This window comes from Rissa tridactyla, chromosome 1, assembly GCF_028500815.1.
Source record: "Rissa tridactyla isolate bRisTri1 chromosome 1, bRisTri1.patW.cur.20221130, whole genome shotgun sequence".
NCBI classification, from domain to species: Eukaryota; Metazoa; Chordata; class Aves; order Charadriiformes; family Laridae; genus Rissa; species Rissa tridactyla.
In genome coordinates, this window is record NC_071466.1 from 8258808 (window position 1) to 8276966 (window position 18159).

General features: G+C 58.4%; 1 protein-coding gene across 1 annotated transcript in view; it reads left to right on the forward strand.

Annotated features, from left to right (window-relative positions):
- The first annotated feature begins 3476 nt into the window (after positions 1 to 3476).
- Positions 3477 to 18159, forward strand: part of ARHGEF17 (Rho guanine nucleotide exchange factor 17) — a 38863-nt gene continuing 24180 nt past the window's right edge. The window contains exon 1 of the mRNA XM_054188888.1: positions 3477 to 6464. Within this exon, the coding sequence (XP_054044863.1) occupies positions 3477 to 6464 (2988 nt within the window). The remainder of the gene's footprint in view (positions 6465 to 18159) is intronic.

Here is an 18159-nt window from a genome sequence, read left to right on the forward strand (position 1 = left end):
GAGACGGAGACTCCACCACCTCTCTGGGCAGCCTGTGCCAGGGCTCTGCCACCCTCACAGGAAAGAAGTTCCTCCTCATGTTTAGGTGGAACTTCCTATGCTCAAGTTTGTGCCCATTACCCCTTGTCCTGTCCCCGGGCACCACTGAGAAGAGCCTGGCCCCATCCTCCTGACACCCCCCCTTTCAGTATTTATAAGTGTTGATAAGATCCCCCCTCAGCCGTCTTTTTTCCAGACTGAAGAGACCCAAATCCCTCAGCCTTTCTCCATCAGAGAGGTGTTCCAGTCCCCTCAGCATCTCCGTAGCCCTTTGCTGTCCCCTCTCCAGCAGTTCCCTGTCCTTCTGGAACTGGGGAGCCCAGAACTGGACCCAGTGCTCCAGCTGTGGCCTCCCCAGGGCAGGGCAGAGCAGAGGGGGAGGATGACCTCCCTCCTCCTGGGGGCCACACTCTTCTTGATGCCCCTCAGGATGCCATTGGCTTTTGTGGCCACAAGGGCACGTTGCTGGCGCATGGATCATCCTGTTGTCCACCAGGACTCCCAGGTCTCTTTCCACAGAGTTGCTCGCTTCTAAGTTGATTTAACTAATTTGCTTCAAATATCTGGAGATAAGCATCCCTCCTGAACCTGACCACACGCTCAACATCATCCCAACTGGTTCCTCACAAACACAAACAAGCGGCATCTTCCTTGGGTACCCAGCCACCCAAGGGCTGGTGGTCCCGATGTGGCTTCTTGCTGTCGCAAGGATGAGGAGGGTGCCCAGGGTGGTCATCAGCTCTTAGAATCATAGAATCATAGAATCATAGAATCTTCATGCTTGGAAGGGACCTTTGAGATCATCGAGTCCAACCATACACACACCCGAAAAAAAACCCCTTACAATCTCTGTCACTAGAACATGCCCTGAAGTGCCAAATCTAGGCGTTACTTAAACACCTCTAGGGATGGTGAATCAACCACCTCCCTGGGCAGGCCGTTCCAGTGCCTGACCACTCTTTCGGTAAAGTAATTCTTCCTGATATCTAATCTAAACCTCCCCTGCCGCAGCTTCAGACCATTTCCTCTGGTCCTGTCATTATTCACCTGGGAGAAGAGGCCAACAGCCACCTCTCTGCAACCTCCTTTCAGGGAGTTGTGGAGGGCAATGAGGTCTCCCCTCAGCCTCCTCTTCTCCAAGCTAAACATGCCCAGCTCCCTCAGCCTCTCCTCATATATCTTGGATGATACTCAAAGATCTCAGCATCACGGTGGGCTGGAATGGAGAGGGCTCCTGCGACAGCGTTAGCTCAAGCCATCTGGTTTTGCAGGACTGGTGGCCGTGTCCTGATGGGGAGGACCATGCATGGTGCCAACAGCTTTGGGTTGGAGCACAGAAAGTGATGGAGGAAACAGAACCAGCCCTGGAGTTTCCCTTTGCCGGAGCTCATCCATGCCGAAATCTCCTCCCATGTATTTCTGGGGACCCACAATGGAAGGGCAAAATGCCGTGGATGGGGAGAGTGGTGGCCAGTGGGACAATCACAGCCTGGTGTCCCCAACCCTTCTCAGACAAAAGGAAGGTTGACAGGGTGGGACACAGCAGGCCACGCCATCCGGACCCAGGAGAGGGCGCAAAATATTCAGATTTGGAGAGATTCAGCTGGGTCTGTGGGTGCCCACCCACCTCCAGGGAGGCATGGAGGAGCCTTGCCCCGTCACACCACCCCGTGCCCAGATAGCACCCATGGGATGAGGAAGCCGGCCAAGATTTAACCGCAATACAGCTTTGAGGGGAAAAAAAATAAGCAGGTCCCAAAAAGGCCGGTGGTGGCTGCAGGGACAACGTGGGCTGAGGTAGTGACATCTATCAGCCACCGGACACCCCACTGGGGTCCCTGATGGTGGAATCATGAATTTTGGGTGGTTTTAAGGGTAGGAGGCACATGGAGCTCACTAATTTTTGCCCTTTGGGTCTGACCATGTCCTGCCCAGCCTTGGGGTCCTGTCAGCAGTTCCCTTGATACCACCAGGCCTAGAAGCCAGGGTGATGGGCACAACGGGGTGCCTTAGAGATGGGGTGGGTGCTTCAAAACAAATCCTTCGCTTGTGAGACGCTCAACACCAGCAGCCTGGGGACCAGCTCCTACAGCACCTAGAGGTGATGAAATGTGTGGCTCTTTACAAAATCCCATCCTGAACACCAGGTGACATCATGGGGACATCGTCCTTACCGCTGGGAGACACCCAGCCCCGGGGGAACCAAGGGAGGAGGGTGGAGGGAGGGAAGGGAGATATGGAGAAGGAATACCTGCTGGGGCGGTGCATCTCACAGCATTGCCGGAGGCACTTTTTAGGTCCAAAAAATGCATTTATGGAGGGTGCTGGATTTTTTTTTTTAATCACCACCAGATTTTTTTTGTGCCCCTGGGACAGAGACGGCAATGTCCTTTACGTGGCCATCCACGCTGCCAAGGCCCCAGCTCAACCCATCAATATCAACCCTCCAGCCGCCTTCCTTTTTCACATCCCCAGTGATAAATCCGTTGTCTTGAGGGAAAAGGGGTTATGAGCTGCAAATAGCAGGCGCTGACAAGCGATGCTAAAAAACCACGAGAAAGTCTGTTGGAGGGGCGGTGCGTTGTCGGAGCTCTTTGCAAGTTGGTAACAAGGTGTTCTGCCTTCCCCGAGATGAGTTGCAAAGCAGGGGCCGGAGAAAAATGCAGGAAAGGGGAAGGATCTGTCCCTGGCACCCAAATTTTATCTCACTTATCCCCCCCCTCCAAAAAAAAAAACCCCAAAACTAGGCGGAGATGGAGGGAAGGGGATGAAGGATGTGGGGGGAGGAATGAAGAATTCGAGGGAGGGATGGGGATGAAGGATGTGAGGGGGATGAAGGATAGGGGGGAAGGATGGTGAGGGGATGAAGGATGCGGGGCGGGGGGATGAAGGATCGGAGGCGGGGGTGGGAAGGATGAGGAGGGGATGAGGGATGGGGAGGGGGGAGGATGGGGAAGGGATGAGGGATGCGGGGGGGGATGTGGGGTGCTCCTGCTGGGCCTGGGAGCGGGAGGGCAGCTCTGCGGCCGCGTTCCTCTGCCCCCTTCGCCCCCCCAGAAAAAAAAAAAAAATTAAAAATTAAATTAAAAAAAAAAGGGCAAAACCTCCAACCATCCCCCTCCGCGGGAAGAAACCACGCCTCCGGGGAGGAAAGTTTATTTGAATGCAACAAATAAAAAAGCAGGGGGGTGAGGGAGGAGGAAAAGCCAAAAAAAAAAAAAAAAAAAAAAAAGAGAGAGAGCGAGCGAGAGAGGGAAAAAAAAAAAAAAAAAGAGGGGGGGAGAGAGAGAAAACAAAGCGGGAGGGATGAAGCCCGCTGGCAGCCCGGAGGAGGAGCGGGGCCGGGCGGTGCCTGCGGCGGGGCCGGGGCCGGGGCGCGGCGGCGGCGGGGCCGGGGGGCGGGCGGAGGCGGCGGAGGCGGCGGGGGGGGGCAGACAATGGCGGAGGGGGGCAGCGGTCGGGGGGTAGCGGCGGGTCGGTGGCTCCTGCCCGCCTCCTCCCCGCCTTCCTCTTCCTCCTCCTCCTCCTCCTCCTCCTCCTCCTCCTTCTTCTTCCCGGGTAGGAAAGTTTCAGCGTCGATCGCGGAGCAACAACCGGGCCGGGCTTTTGGCAGCCTGGCCCCTTCGGTACGGCAGCTTTCGCTTCGTTTTACCGAGCCGGAGCCAACGGGCCCGGTTCATGCCGGGGCTCAATCGCCGTCCCCGGCTCCACCGCCGCCACCGCCGCCGCCGTCGTCGCCGCCGGGCCCGGGGTTAAACGCGGAGCCGCCGCGTTGGCCCAGCGTCCCGGCGATGCGGAAACTCTTCGGGGAAAGCTGCCGGCAATCTACGGGGGGAAGCGGGAATGGGAACGGGAATGGGAGCGGGGTGGGGAACGGGAGCGGGGCTGGGAGCGGGAGTGGGACCGGGAGCGGTCGGGGAGCTCCCCCGCCGCCTCCACCCCGCAGCCGCGTCCCGCACCCGGCTCTCCGTTCTCCCCGCGGAGCTCCGCCGGAGCCCGGCCCGCATTCCTGGCATAACTCGACTCGACCGCAACCACCCTCCTCCTCCCCATCACCCCGCTCCAACGGGGAGGATGAAGCAGCCGCATCCCGTTCCCCCCGCGCTTCATCGGGCAGCGAAGGCGAAGGGCAAACCGGTGCACACCGGCACCGCGCCGCCCGGAAGAAGAAGAAGGAGAGCGGTGGTTGGGAGAGCCCAGCGGATGGCGGCGATGCCGAGGCCGAAGGCTGCGGGAGGGTGGTCCCCCGTCATCCCTTGCCTGTGGTGGCCCGTGTCTCCAAAGTGAACATCCTGCCCTTCAGCAGCCCCAGTGGGTCGCGGAGCAGCAGTCGTTATTCCAGCACGGAGACGCTGAAGGAAGAGGAACAGTTTGGGGTTTGTTGGCCCAACCAAGGACGGACTCTCCAGGCGGGTTACGGCATCTATCGATCACCCAGTTTCGGGACGAGCGATGGCCTGGCGTGGGGACAGCCGTCTGTCCGCGTCCGTCCCAAGCTGCCGCAGGGCACGGCCAAGGTGAAATCGGACTTTGAGAGTGAGAGCCTGCACCAGCCAGGGCTGGAAGGGGAGCGGGCCAAGCACCGCAAGTCCTTGTCCAACCCTGACATCGCCACCGAGACCCTGACGCTCCTCAGCTTCCTCAAATCAGACCTCTCGGAGCTGAAGGTGAAGAAGAAAGGGGTGAGGATTGGCCTTGACGCGGGTTCCGACGGCTATTCCAGCATCACCAACTCCTCCCCAGGCAGCCGCGGTGCCGCTCAGCCCCCCAACCGCTGGGCACTGGGCGAGCGGCCAACACTCAAGGACCTGACGGCCACTTTGCGTCGAGCCAAGTCCTTCACCTGCTCCGAAAAATCGGGGATGCGGAGGCTTTTCCTACAGAGCACCATGAAGCAGAGCTCTTCCGAGCTCCTCCTGGCCACTGCTGACTGCCAGGACCAGGTGGCTTCGGATGGGGGACAGCGGGGGGATGAGGATGCTCTCCCCATGGTCATCCAGGACCAGTACATCCAGGAGGCGAGGCAGGTCTTTGAGAAGATCAGCAGGATGGGTTCCCAGCAGGACTACGGCTTCACGGCCGAGCAGAAGGACAGTGAAGGTGTGGAGGGCGCCGAGGTGGTGGCACCGACAGGGACAACGGACGAGGCCCTTCAGGGACGGGCGGAGAGCACGCGGTGTTTGAAGGAAGTGGAGTTGGAGGAGAACCTCACTCGCAGGAAATCCGTGGAGGAGCTGTCGGGTCACGAGTCAAGCGTGACAGACGAGGGCATCGTCACAGAGCCGGAGCCCATGGGGATGCCCTTCCAAGACTTGCACGAAGCCGTGGATGCCTGGACGCTGCCCAATGCTGGGTCGGCAGCCGGTGACACTGAAATGCCACTGCCCGCTCACCCGGCAGTGGTGGTTGAAGACCTTCCAGTTGGCAAATCCGAGACACCGAGCACCCCTGGCAGCTTGCGGCGCCGACGTAAGTTCCCCTCAGCGTGTGCCAATGGGATGGAGGGTGGCAGCGAGGGTGGCACTGAACCCTACCGCTCCCTGAGCGACCCAATGCCCCACCGGAGATGTGCAGTGGCGGAGGAAGCGAAGAATTTCTCTGTCGACAGCAACCTCCTGGGCTCGCTGAACACCAAGGCGGGCATCCCCCAACCTGCCGCCATTGCAGGCAGCGCAGGCAGTGCAGGTAGCGACCTGTCGCTTGGCAGCGACGGGCCGCGGGACTACAGCAGCCTCATCCAAACCATCGTTAGCCAGCCTGGAGCCATGGCTAAGCTCATCGATGAGAAGGGCAACGGCAAGACCATCAAGAAGAAGTCGTTGAGTGACCCCAGCCGCCGCGGTGAGCTGCCGGCCGGCGCCTTTGAAGGTCCTGGTGAGGCCATCAGCGAGCTGGAGCCCAGCATCCCACCGTCCAGCAGCGAGCCCATCCTCTCGGCACAACCAGCAGCGCCAGGCACCGGCCGCAGTTATGGCTTTGACCCCAAGTTGGCTGATGTGTTGTCCCCTCGCATAGCCCGGCGCAGCTCCAAGAAGCGCTCCAACCGTGCGGCTCACCAAGAAAACCAACCACCACCAGCACCTGCCGTCCTCACCAAGAGCCGCCCGGCCACCAAGCACATCCGTCACACCAGCGAGCCCGCCACCTTCGTCCCCATCACCGTCCCCGAGCCGCTTGTCCCCTCCGGCCACCACAGCCACCTCCCCGCGCCCGCTGCTGGCCGCTCACCCGGCAAATCCTTCCCGACCCTCCAGCCTCCTTCGCTGGAGGATGTCACCAAGCGGTACATGCTGTCCCTCAACTCAGGTGACGCTTCCCCCGGTCCAGGGGATGGACCCCGCTCTCCGCCCGCTGCCCCACCGCCCCGGTTGCCCCGGTGCCCACGGCCACCTGACGAACATGGACCCAGGACCAAGCCACAGGTGGTAAGTGCCCATCCATCCTAAAATCATCTTCATTTCACAGGGTGCATGACCCCTCCAAAGCATTGGTGGCTTTGGGGGTCCATCGCGTGTCCCTCGTTGGGGACAAGTTCCCATCTGCAGATGCACTGCCGGATGGCCAAGAGCTTTCCCAGCCCTTTCCGGCTGTCCCAGGGGGATGAGCTCTTGTTTGTATGTAGAAGTGTAAAAAGTAAAAAGCGATTTTTGTGTGGGAAGAAGCAGTTTTCAGGTTAAATAGCACCAAACTTTTGTGGAAGGTGGTTTTAGAGATATATATTTTTATGCTATATTTATATATAGCATCTCCCGGCAGTGCTGTATAAGGTCCCGGTAAATGGGTGTGCTCTTTGCCGGCCCTGAGATGCTGAACTAAAAATTGCCTTTTCCTTGGCGGGGAGGGCTTAAATGGTCCTTTTGCTTGGGATTCCCCATGTCTTACCCCTTATTGAGCAAATTGTCATTTCCCCCCCCCAAAAATCGCCATCCCTCTGCCCGGGACCATGGGCTTTGTCGTGCCGGTGGCGTGGGAAAAAGGGGAAAAAATGTTCTGCTGCATGCACTAACTGTTTTATCGATGGGTAAAGTTTTGTCCTGTCTGCGGAAGAATTAATGCTGCTTGGGGGATGCAAAGGTGGTTTTCTCGCCCTGAAAAGCTGCGTGCTTTGGGGTCTTTCCTGGGGTGGGTTTTCGGCATTGCCGGCCCCTGGGCTGTTGTTTAAAGACGAACTTGGGTTCCCATCGCTCCGGGTGTTTGTGCCGGGAAGCGCTTGGAAGCGCCACCTCCTCCTCCAGCACAGCAGCGCCGGCACCCACAGGGCTTTTAATAGCTCCGGGCGAAGCCCAGAAATACCCGTTCCCGCGGGGGATGAGCTGAGAGCTCGCGGGAACGGGGCTGGCAGGGCTCTCTCGCCCTGCTTCGATGCCGATTTAAAAGGACGGGCTGGACCGTTCCCTTCCAACAGCCGCCGGCAGCCAAGCGTGAAGTCCCCGGGGCTGAGCCCAGCGGTGTAACCCTTGCTGGCCAGGGCAGAGCCGCGTGGAACAGGATTGTTTTTCTTTGCACGGTCCCGAAATCCAGATCCCTGCATCATCATTCCCCCAAGATATTCTCCTGGGGTCCGGCAGCCCCACAGCATTATTCCCTGAAGATATTCTCTTGGGGTCCGGCGTCCCCACAGCATCATTACTCCAAGATATTCTCTTGGGGTCCAGCATCCCTGCAACACCCTCGCGCTAAGATATTCTCATGGGATCCAGCATTCCTGCAGCATCATTCCCCCAGGATATTCTCCTGGGATCCAGCATCCCCACAGCATTATTGCACCCAAGATATTCTCTTGGGGTCCAGCATCCCTGCAACATCCTCGCACTAAGCTGTTCTCATGGGATCCAGCATCCCTGCAGCATCATTCCCCCAGGATATTCTCCTGAGGTCCAGCACCCCCACAGTGTTATTCCCTGACAATATTCTCTTGGGGTCCAGCATCCCCACAGCAACGTTACTCCAAGATATTCTCACAGGATCCAGCATCCCTGCAGCATTATTCCCCCAGGATATTCTCCTTGGGGGGGCTCTGCGTCCCATCCAGCTCCTTCTCCGGCTGTTGTCCCCATTGCCAGACAACAGCCATTGGTGGCAGTGGATGGGGAGCTCTTTGCTCCTGCATAAAACATCCTTGGAAATAATTTGGGGTGAATTTTGTAGGATTTTTGCCCAATGTACCAGTTTTGAGCGAGGCGCTTGTCCTCTCCGATCTCAGGGTGAAAAGCGCTATTGAAGCATCAAGCGTTATAATTAAGAGGGGTAATGAGGAACCTCCCAGGGTTGCAGTTGGTGGCACCTTGGGGACATTGGCAGGTCCCCAAGGCGAGGCATTTCTTTATAAATATCTCTTACTAAATTATTAATATGTTAAGTTTATATAATATATGGTTTGTATTAATAATTTATAAAGCGTTTATTTCTTATTCAGGCAGCTCCCTGCAGTGCCCCAGGGACGGTGCCCACCCCGTGATGGCCCCAGTATCGGGGATGCTCTGCTGCCCCCCCACCCCGATACACCCCAAAACCCTGCTCACTTTGGGATCATTTCAGGTGGATTTTTACCAACTCCAGCACTGGGTTCTGGCAACTGGGAGTCCAGTTTGGCCGAGCATCACCTTGGGCCACCCCACAGGGCCGGACCCTGGGGATGCTGCTCCTCACCTTGCTTGAACCCGCCAGCCTCAGCAAAGAGGGTGCGAATTTTCCCTTTTAAGGGCAACGCCGCAGCTGTATCTTCAAATCTCTCTCCTGCCTTTGAATTTCTTTGTGCTGCAGCCATAACATAACTGAAACCAGGGGTTTTATTTCTCTTTTTGATTTATTATATAGTGGAGCTGGGATGTTTTATTTCAGATGGCACCAGCTTTGGCTGGGGGGGTGGAGGGGGACTGAGCCCTGCAAGGGAGTTGCTTTAATTATAGGCGAGAGCATCGAGGACCGGATATAACTTGGCACCGGGACGGCTGGCTGGGAGTGGAGATTTACGTGCTCCCTGACCGACGGCGAAGAAATAAGCTTTATTTTTTAATTTATTTTTTTTATTTCCCTCTCCCTGACTCAATGGAGAGGGCCGGCGTCGCAAGGTCAGTCGTCTGCTTGGGGAAGAGGTCATTGCTGCTTGGGGATTTGGGGTCCTTGGAGAATCAGTCTCATGTCACAGTGATGGTCTGTCTGCCCTGGTGTCCGTCTCCAGCAGACGATGCTGGGAAGGGATTAATAATGGGGTCCAGCGTCCCCGCAGCATCATCCCCCCCAAGATATTCTCTTGGGGTCGGGCATCCGTACAACGTCATTCACTGAATGTGTTCTCTTGGGGTCCGGCATCCCTGCAGCATCATTCCCCCAAGATATTCTCCTGGGGTCCAGCATCCCTGCAGCATCCTGCCCCCAAGATATTTTCCCAGTCCCCGTGGTTTGGGGGTGGCTTTGGTGGAGGTGAGCACTGCTGTGCCGGCCGTATGCTGGGTTTGGCCGCCCGGCGCGTCCCGGCTGGGAGAGGTAATGTGCTGTTCTCCCTTGGCGGCAGGACTGTTTGTCCTGGGTGCTTTCCAGCAATCCTCCATGGGGCTGGAGCCGGCCACGCCGCCCTGGGTGCAGAAGAGCTCCTTCGCCCTGTGGCTGATGCCAGGCACGAGGGTTTTAATTCCCCAGGAGCCGTTAGCAGCACGTCCCGCTCTGGCGCACGGCACGGGGGCCGCGGGAAGAAAGGATGCTTTCAAGAAAACAAGAAAAAAAAAACCCAAAAAAACTCAAGACAGAGAAGTTTTTCTGCCTCCAGCATCCCATGAGCCACTGGGATGGGCGAGCACATGCGTGCACACCCATGCACATGCGTGTGCAGCAGCCCGGCACTGAGCAGGGGTGCATTTGGGGTGTTTTTGGGGGGGACTGGGGGTCCATTTGCTTCCCAGGGAAGCTATAAGGGGGATGCCAGGCTGGCAATCCCTTGCGTCTTTCTTTTCCCTGTGGCCGAATCCAGCACGGGATGGAAAATTAGGTATGCACACTGCCATGCTCTGTTTGTTGACTTAGCAGCAGTCAGATTAAACAGGAAAATATTGATTTAAATATAGCACCTCGCGGGAGCGGAGGAGTCGTGGGAACGCGGCCCCCGGCGCCCCGGCCGCTGCCTTCCCCACCTGCTGCTCCCCGAGCGGGGCGGACGCACCCCGAAAAAGTCACAGGGGATGAAGGGGGATCCCCGGAGGGAAACATCGGGGTTGAGTTCCCAGGGACGCTTGCGTAAAACCCCCCCCATCCCTCCCGAGCGTCCTCTCTCTGAGCTCGCCCCGGCATGGCTCATCCTCCAATAGCTCTTACTCGCTTTGGGGGCAGCTCGAGTGCCGGATCCGTGCACTGGCCAAATATTCCCTGGTCAAAGTTTGGCACCTTTGGACCTATTTATCCCTCTGTTCCCTTTCCGTAAATCTCCATGGAAACCAGGTTTTGGGCCACGGCTGGGAGTTTTCTCATTTTTCCGCGTTACTGGAAATCTATAATTAAAGCAGATGCGGGGGGAGGATGGGGATGGGTAAATCTTGGCTTTCCTCTCCCAGTGCCTGTGCTGATGGCTTGCCCAGTTTTCGCGCCCCTGGCTCCGCCGTGCTCAGCGAAACGCTGGGGTAGGGGGAAACTGAGGCACGCAGGGAGCGCCGCTGCCCTTCGGAGGGAGGTTGGAGGTGGGATGGAGCCAGGATAAGTTCACGGGCACTGGGGGGACCCACAGGTGGTGCTCCCTATCAGTAGCATGGACTGACGCTGGGACCACCAGCGCGGGGCCAAGCAACACCCAAGCATCAACAAATCCCCTTAACTCTGCCCAGTTTTTACTCTTCCCTTTCCTGCTGCTGGAATCCCCTTAACTCCGTCTATTTTTGCCCCTTCCCTTCCCTGCTGCCGAAATCCCCTTAACTCTGCCCATTTTTGCCCCTTCCTGGCTGCCAGGGTTTTGAACACCCTTGGGTGACGCAGAGGACATGTCTGGTGTCACCCAGAGCCACCCCCGTTGCTCCTTGTCCCTTGGTCCCGGTGCCTGCCCCCACTTTAATTAAAAGCCTCTAATTAATTAGGCAGCAAACCCCAACAGAGGGGATGGACCATCCGGCATGCGCATCCTTTGAGCCCGAAAGCCCCAGGGGAGCACCCCATGGGTGCGGGGTGCCCTGTGATGGTGGCCGTGGGGTAGGATCCGGCCCTGGAGCGAGAGGGTTAGTGCTGGGCTGAGCTCGGTGCCGGGGGCTGGCCTTGGCCCGTGGCTGCCTGGCCCAAAGGTCAGGCTCTTGGCAGGACGCCGGGGCTGCAGCGAGGGTGGGAGGCTGGGAGGGCTGCGGCGTTGAGCTGCGCATCCAGGCCACGGGGGGACCCGAGGCCCTGCGCAGGTGCATGGGGAGGTTCCCTGGTCCAGGGGTGCACATGGAGAGGTGTGTGGGGAGGTTTCCTGGTCGGGGGGTGCACATGGAGAGGTGTGTGGAGAGGTCCCCTGGTGCTGTGGAGAGGTCCCCTGGTGCTGGGGTGCCCATACAGGGATGCCCTGGGAAGACACTGATGCAGGGGTTCCCATGCAGGGGTTCCCATACAGGGATGCTCCAGGAGGACACTGATGCAGGGGTGCCCATACAGGGATGCTCCGGCAGGACACTGATGCAGGGGTGCGCATGCAGGGGTCCATGCTGAGATCCCTGGTGCTGGGGTGTCCATGCAGGAGTGCACAGGGAAGTCCCTGGTGCAGGAGTGGATGTGCAGGGGTGCACAGGGTGATCCCTGGTGCTGCTGTCCCTGTGCATCCCTATACAGGGAAATCCCTGGTGTGCACATGCATCCCTGCACAGGGATGTCCCTGCTGCTGGGGCACACACGCAGGGGCACACAGGGACATCCCTGGTGCAGGGATGGATGTGCAGTGGTGCACGGAAAGGTCCCTGCTTGCAGGGTTGCTGGGGCAGGGGTGCACAGGGACATCCCTGGTGCTGGGGTGTCCACGCAGGGGTGCACAAGGAGGTCCCTGGTTGCAGGGGTGCACGTGCAGAGGGACACCGGGAGATCCATAGCGCTCCTGTCCATGTGTATCCCTGTACATGGAAATCCCTGGTACTGGTGTGCATGTGCATCCCTGCACTGGGACGTCCCTGCTGCTGGGGCACACACGCAGGGGCACACAGGGACATCCCCGGTGCAGGGATGGGCGTGCAGGGGTGTACGGAGAGGTCGCTGGTGCAGGGATGGATGAGCAGGGGTGCACAGGGACATCCCTGGTGCTGGGGTGTCCGTGCAGGGGTGCACGAGGAGGTCCCTCGTGCAGACGTGGACGTGCAGGGGTGCACAGGGAGATCCATAGCGCTCCTGTCCATGTGTATCCCCGTACAAGGAAATCCCTGGTACTGGTGTGCATGTGCATCCCTGCACCGGGACGTCCCTGCTGCTGGGGCACACACGCAGGGGCGCACAGGGACATCCCTGGTGCAGGGATGGGCGTGCAGGGGTGTACGGAGAGGTCGCTGGTGCAGGGATGGATGAGCAGAGGTGCACAGGGACATCCCTGGTGCTCCTGTCCATGTGCATCCCTGTACAGGGAGATCCCTGGTACTGGTGAGCACGTGCATCCCTGTGCAGGGATGGCCCTGGGGCAGGGGTGGACATGCAGGGGTGTATGGAGAGGTCCTGGTGCAGGGGTGGACGTGCAAGGGTGCATGGAGAGGTCCCCGGTGCCACGTGCATCCCTGTACACAGAGATCCCTGGCGCAGGGATGCATGTGCAGAGGGTGTATGGAGAGGTTCCTGGTGCACGGAGAGGTCCCTGCTGCAGGGATACCCATGCAGTGATGCACGGGGAGGTCCCTGGTGGTAGGGTGCTGCTGCTGGGATGGACGTCCATGGGTCCAGAGGGAGATCTCTGATGCCGGTGTGCACACGCAGAGTTGCACAGGGAGATTCTGGTGGTGGTGTGCATGTCCAAGGGGGCATAAGGAGGTTCATGGTGCTGGGCTGCACACACAGGGGTGCTCAGGGGGATCCCCGGTGCCGGGGTGTACGTTCAGGGGTGCACGGGGAGATCAATGGTGCTGGTCTGCAGACACGCAGGGATGCACAGGGAGATCAGGAGTGCCACTGTGCACCCCTGTGTCCCTGCATGGGGAGATCCCAGGTGCTGGAATGCACGTGCAAGGGTGCAGGGAGAGATCCGGGGTGCTCTGCATGCTCCTGGTGCACACAGCCAGCGATGCACAGGGACGATGCACCATCACCCTGGGTGCATTGCACGGACTGCTCTGCATTTCTGGGCAGCTTGCCTGCACCCTGCCTGCACCCTGCCTGCACGCGTGCGCAGGGCTTCATGCCTGGGCTTTTTCCATGCAAAGTCACCCGCCTCCGAAGCTTCTGCTGGGAGGAGGTGGCCTCGATCTCCGATCTGCTCTTGCAGGGGAAGCAGCAGGTCGGCATCTCCGAGATGTGCCCGTGCATCATTGGTACCCTCCTGCCAAACTCAGCTGGGATGGAGGCTCAAAGCTTCCCAGGTCTTGTAGCTGCGGCTTTAGTCCATCCTCTCAAGGGTTATGGGATTTAGAGCCTTTCCCAGGGATATTTCCAAAGAGGGAGATTTCCCGCGGATGCTGAGCCCTATGTGATGGAAGGGAGCAGAGAGGTGATCTGCTGAGGTCTCCACTTGCTGTGACTTCTTTGCTCTTTTTCTTCTCCATCACCCATCCGGTGTAGGCAGGTCCCGATGGGGCAGTTCCCGCAGCTTTGGAGCTGCAGCAGGGACTTCTCCTAAATTCAGGTTGGAGAAGGTGGTGGCATCACATGAAGATGCAGTAGGGCAGCACTGGGTGTTGGTTTGTACAGAGTTTCTTCCCCTTCTCGCAGGGCTTTTGCCCTGGAAAGAGACTCCCTCCCTCCCTCCCTTCCTTCCATCCATCCATCCATCTATCCATCCATCCATCCATCTATCCATCCATCTATTCATCCATCTGTCCATACATCTCTACCAGCCACCCATCTCCATCCATCCATCCATCCATCCATCCATCCATCCATCTATTCATCCATCTGTCCATACATCTCCAGCCACCCATCTCCATCCATCCATCCATCCATCCATCCATCCATCCATCCATCCATCCATCCATTCGTCTCCATCCATCTAGCTCCATTCATTTATCCGTCTCCATCCATATATACATCTCTATCTACCTGTCTTCATCCCCCCATCCATCCATGTCCATCCACCCATCTCCATCCTTCTCTACCCATCCATCTCCTCCCATCTCCAGCCTTCTCCATCAGCCCATCCAGCCATCGCCCTCCACCTAACTCCACCACCCATCCCCACCACCCATCCAAAACAACACGCCCCACCAGCCATGCGGGCATGATTTTCAGTGCGGGCATGGTCCATCTTCCAGAACATCTCCTCCTGAAGGCATCAAGCCCATCTTGCACAGACAGAACCCACTAAACCAAATACACTGTGATTTTCACCATCATGTTTCCAGGCCAGGATGTGTCCAGAGAAGAAAAATCAGCCGCTTCCACCCCCTCTCCCTCAACGTGGCTCTTTTTAAAGCTCTGATGGTTGGTCCCGGTGGGGCTGTTTCTCCGGGCTCCCTTGGTTTCCATGGAGAGGATGGGTGAGGAATTTCAAAGGGAATGGCTCCAGTAAATGAACTCTTCTCTAAAAATAGCGTGTTTGCTTTTGGGTCTTTGGGAACTGTGGCCCGGCCAATGAGAGGGAGAACGAAAATCAGCATCTGGGTAAAAATATTCCAGTAACTCGCTCTTTGTGCAAACTCCCGTCGGAGCTGCTCAGCTTCCGGGGAACGGGGGCCTGTTCTCAGTCTGCCCAGTTCCTGTCTGCGCTGGTACCAGTTCTCCATGACCACCATTCCTGACTGCAGATGGGGGTTGTCCCCAAGCTGCATGTCCCCCTGTGCCTTATATAGATTAATTTAAGTTGAATCCCTTTAGTTTGAGGTGTAGAAAAGTTGATGGCAGGAACATGTTGGGCTTGTGTGGCCCCCATGCCCTGTGATGTCCCGGAGCCCCTGGGCATGCCGCTTTTTGGGAATCAGGGCATGACCACCAGCACCTTCCACCCCACCGGTGGCATCCAAGACACCAATGAACCCCATTAAGACATCTCTGCATGGATGTGCTGGGTAGAGGGCATCTGTGGTAGTGTCCACCACCAGGTTTCCTCTGGAGGAGTCACCATCCTGAGTTGGGGATGGCCACCACCAGGTCCTCTCCAGAGAAGCCACGAGCCCAACATGGGGATGGCTACCACCAGCTTCTCTCCAAAGGAGTAACCATCACAATGGGGGGATGGCTACCACCAGGTCTCCTCTGGAGAAGCAACTATCATGACATGGGGACAGCCACCACCAGGTCCCCTCCAGAGAAGTTACCATCCTGCCATGGCAATGGCCACCACCAGCTTCCATCCAAAGGAGTGACCATCACGATGAGGGGATGGATATCACTGGGTCCACTCCAGAGAAACCACCATCCTGACATGGGGACCGCCACCACCAGGTCCCTTCCCGGGGCTCGATAATCCCAACATGATAACTACCACCACCAGGTCCCCTCTGGAGAAGCCACCATCCCGAAGCAGCGGTGGCCACCACCAGCTCCCCTCCGAAGGAACCACCATTCTGACATGGGGATCACCACCACCAGGTCCCCCCTGGAGGAGTCACTATCCCAACATGAGGATGGCCACCACCAGGTCCCCTCTGGACAAGCCACCATCCCAACATGGGGATGGCCACCACCAGTTCCCCTCCAGAGGAGTGACCATCATGATGGGGGAATGGCCACCACCAGGTCCCCTCCAGGGGAGCCACCATCCTGACGTGGAGACATCAGTGTCCCCACGTGGTTCCTGGGGCTGGAGAAGGTTTCCTTGGCCGTGCGGTGGAGTTGCTATTTGTGACTGCCTGTTCCCGAGCCCTCCGGTACTCTCCAAAAAAAACAAGAAGGGAGTTGTTTGCATGGGAAGATTGGCATCTCCAAGCCCGGGATATGGTTTCCTGCTTTTTTTAGCTGGAGTAGCAGCAGACTCGTCGGCCTGCCCTGATTTGGCATCCTTCTTCTTGCTTTTTTTTTGGAAGGGTTTCATCCTGACCCCTCGGCAGAAACGCCGTCGCTAGCAGTAGGGGATCAGTTTTGGTCCTTTTTTTATTTTTTTGGTTGCCCAAAACCCCAGTGAGATGGGATGTAGATGGCTCAGAGCCTCAGTAAGCGGAGAGGGGACTCGTCCCTTGGTCGTCCGAACCCGGCGCAGGTCAGTAGATGCCGAAATGCCCTTTTTTCGCACTACCCCCCTTCCCCCCCCTGCTGGGGTGCCGCCGTGACAATGACATGACAGGGAAGGCGTCACCTCTCGCCTTGCCGTGATGTGACGTGAGACGTGGGCGTTCCTGGCAAGGTCCATGGTATCCCCCCCCACTGGCTCCCTGCTGCTGTGCTGGGCGAGGGGACCTGCTGAGTGTGGGCTGCTGTGGGGCTGGGTGTCCGTGGGGGATGGGTGATGCTGGGGATGGAGGCTGGCATGGGCACAAAGGGGGTCTTCTCCTGGTGGTTGCACCCATGCTGCTGCCAAGGGCATGGATCCAGGCACGGGGGGGGCATAAGAAGGGCCGGGGCAGGGGCATGGCACAGGCTGTTTGGGGCTCCTCGCTCCTGTATGTCCATCAGCTCCTGGGTGCCCATCAGCTCCTGGGTGTCCATTGGCTCCTGGGTGTCCATCAGCTCCTGGATGCTTGTGGATTTCTGGGTGCCCATGGACTCCTGGCACCTGTTGGATCCTGAACATCCATCAGCTCCTGGGTGCCCATCAGCTCATGGGTGCCTGTCATCTTGTGGTTGCTTGTGGATTCGTGAGGGTCTGTGGACTCCTGGTACCTGCTGGATCCTGGGAATCCATCAACTCCTGCATTTCCATGCACTCTGGGTGCCCATTAGCTTCTGGGTACCCATGGACTCCTGGGTGCCTGTTGGTTCCTGGGTGCCCATCAGCTCCTGGGTGTCTGTCAGATCCAGGTTGTGTGTGGATTCGTGGGTGTCCAGGGTAGCTCCTGGGCACCCAGAAGGTTCTGAGCATCCGTCACCTCTTGGTTGCCCTTTGGCTCCTGGATACCTCCTGCTGCCCACTGGTTCCTGCATGCCCATCAGCTCCTGATGGCCAACGGCTCCTGGTGCCCAATGGCTCCCGGGTGCCCTTTGGCTCTCAGGTGCCCATTGGCTCCTAGTGTCCATCAGCTCCTGGGCGCCCATCAGCTCCTGATGCCCGTTGACTCCTCCTTCCTATTGGCTTCTCGTGACCAGGCTGCTGGTGCCCATCAGCTTCTGATGCCCAATGGCTGCTGGGTGCCCATCAGCTCCTGGGTACCCAGTGCCTCCTGGATGCCTTTTGTCTCTGGGGTGCCCATCAGCTCCTGGTACCCATCGTCTCCTGGTGCCCATCAGCTCTTTCTGCCCATTGGCTCCAGGGTGCCCATCAGTTCCTGGGTGCCCTTTGGCTCTCAGATGCCTGTTGGCTTCTGGCCTCCGTCATCTCCTGGTCCCCGTCGCCTCCTGGTCCCCATCAGCTCCTGGGTGCCCATCAGCTTCTGGTGCCCATTGGCTTCTGGTGCCCATCACTCCCTGAGTGCCAGGCCAGCACCCTCCTGAGTACCCCAAGTTTGCTTTCACCCCCCTCACCTGGATGCACGCCCCATGCCACCAGGCACCCAGGGCACCTCCTACCCACATATGCCAGGCTGGCACCCAGTGGCGATGCCAAGGGGTGCCAGCATCAGGCACCTTTCTCCTCCCTGGTTTCCCTCTTCCCCCCAAAATCCCAGTAACTATTGCTTTGGGGTGCTCTGGGATGTGGGGTGCGGCTTGTGCCAGCGGCAAAGGATGCTGGTGGGGGATCCAGGGATGCCGGTGAGTCGGGGGGTGGCATTACCCCTCTCCCAGTGGGTGCAGGGCCAAGCGCGCCGGGAGACAGCGGAGAAGGAGTCGGGGCGGGGGGAGGCGGGGGGAAGAAGAGCAGGGCTGACCTCAGCATCTGGAAAGCTGCGCTCTTGGGCCGCGGCCTGCGTGCCGAAAACCGGAGGCAAAAAAAACCTTCCATATTTGGTGAAAGCT